At 54.8% G+C, this 1,095-nt stretch overlaps 1 protein-coding gene across 1 annotated transcript in view; it reads right to left on the bottom strand.

Annotated features, from left to right (window-relative positions):
- Positions 1-4: 4 nt before the first annotated feature.
- Positions 5-1,095, bottom strand: part of LOC126504540 (serine/arginine repetitive matrix protein 1-like) — a gene marked incomplete at its 3' end in the record, with an annotated part of 6,324 nt that continues 5,233 nt past the window's right edge. Inside the window, 1 exon segment of the mRNA XM_050146903.1 lies at positions 5-1,093. Coding sequence (XP_050002860.1) covers positions 5-1,093 — 1,089 coding nt within the window.

The raw sequence follows: 1,095 nt of genomic DNA, 5'->3' as shown, positions 1-1,095 counted from the left end.
TCCTTTTTGGAGGCGGGGAAGGAGAGTATCTTCTCTGAATGGGAGGAGAGTATCTTCTTGGAGAAGGCGAGCGGCGGCGTGGAGGAGGAGAAGGAGTCCTTCGTCGCGGTGGTGGGGTGGGAGATCTGCGCCGCAGAGGAGGAGGGGGAGGAGGAGGAGGAGCTGGAGAAGGAGATCTTCGCCTTCTGGCTGGTGGTGGGAAGGGACTTCTCCTCCTTCTACCACGAGGGGAAGTCTCCTTTTGGCGCTTCCGAGGTGATGGAGAGGCACTCCGAGAAGGGGAATGTCTCCGCCGTCTGCCTACCTCACCATTCTTCACATGGGATCTCTTGGGCCGCTCATCTTCTGAGGTGGAAGAGGAGCCAGAGTCAGACGATGACTGCTGGTTCTGTCGTCTGTACTGGCGCCTCTGCTGCACAGAATCAGCTGCAGCCATCTTGCTGCCTTTGTCTTCTTCAGACTCAGACAGCTCCACTTTTCTTGGCTTGGGTGCTGGTGACGGCGATTCTCTTTTCTCAGTACCTTTATGTTTTGTCACTTTACCCGAAGTTCTTCCTGGAGATGCAGAAACACAACTTTTTCTTGTGCGGTTCAACTGCTGGGGGGTTGGAGAATGGCGAGTTTTGGGTGGTGGAGTTGCTGGAGACGATGGCCTGTGCCTTCGCCTTGGAGGACTTGCTGAAGGAGATAACCTACGAGTTTTTCTAGGGGGGCTAGATGTCCTCTTGGGAGGCTTCTTTGGCGGTGACCGGGAAAGAGATGAAGAGGACGAAGAGCTACTTCCAGACAACGATGCGGAAGAACGCCTCCTTCGTCTCCCTGGAGACCTACTCCTCCTGTGCCTTGGTGGAGGAGGCAGCCGTCTTGGCGGAGTTCTTCTTCGAGGGGATGGTCGCCTTCTTGGGCTTGGCCGCCTTCTAGGAGAGTATGATCTGGATCGGGATCGATGTCGTCGTCTTGGTCTAGTATGAGAAGGTGATCGAGAACGGGTCCGAGATCGTGACTTGGAACGTGATCGAGATCTTGGTCGGGTCTTTTCCTTTTCCTTTTTGGAATTTTTTTCTGGAGAAGGTTCTTTGGGCTCTGGTACAGGCT

This window comes from Alexandromys fortis, unplaced genomic scaffold (assembly GCF_014885135.2).
Source record: "Alexandromys fortis isolate MF-2015 unplaced genomic scaffold, M_Fortis_MF-2015_v1.1 scaffold_12, whole genome shotgun sequence".
Taxonomy (NCBI): domain Eukaryota; kingdom Metazoa; phylum Chordata; class Mammalia; order Rodentia; family Cricetidae; genus Alexandromys; species Alexandromys fortis.
The sequence above is the reverse complement of the archived record's forward strand: the minus strand, read 5'-3'. Positions and strand labels throughout refer to the sequence as shown.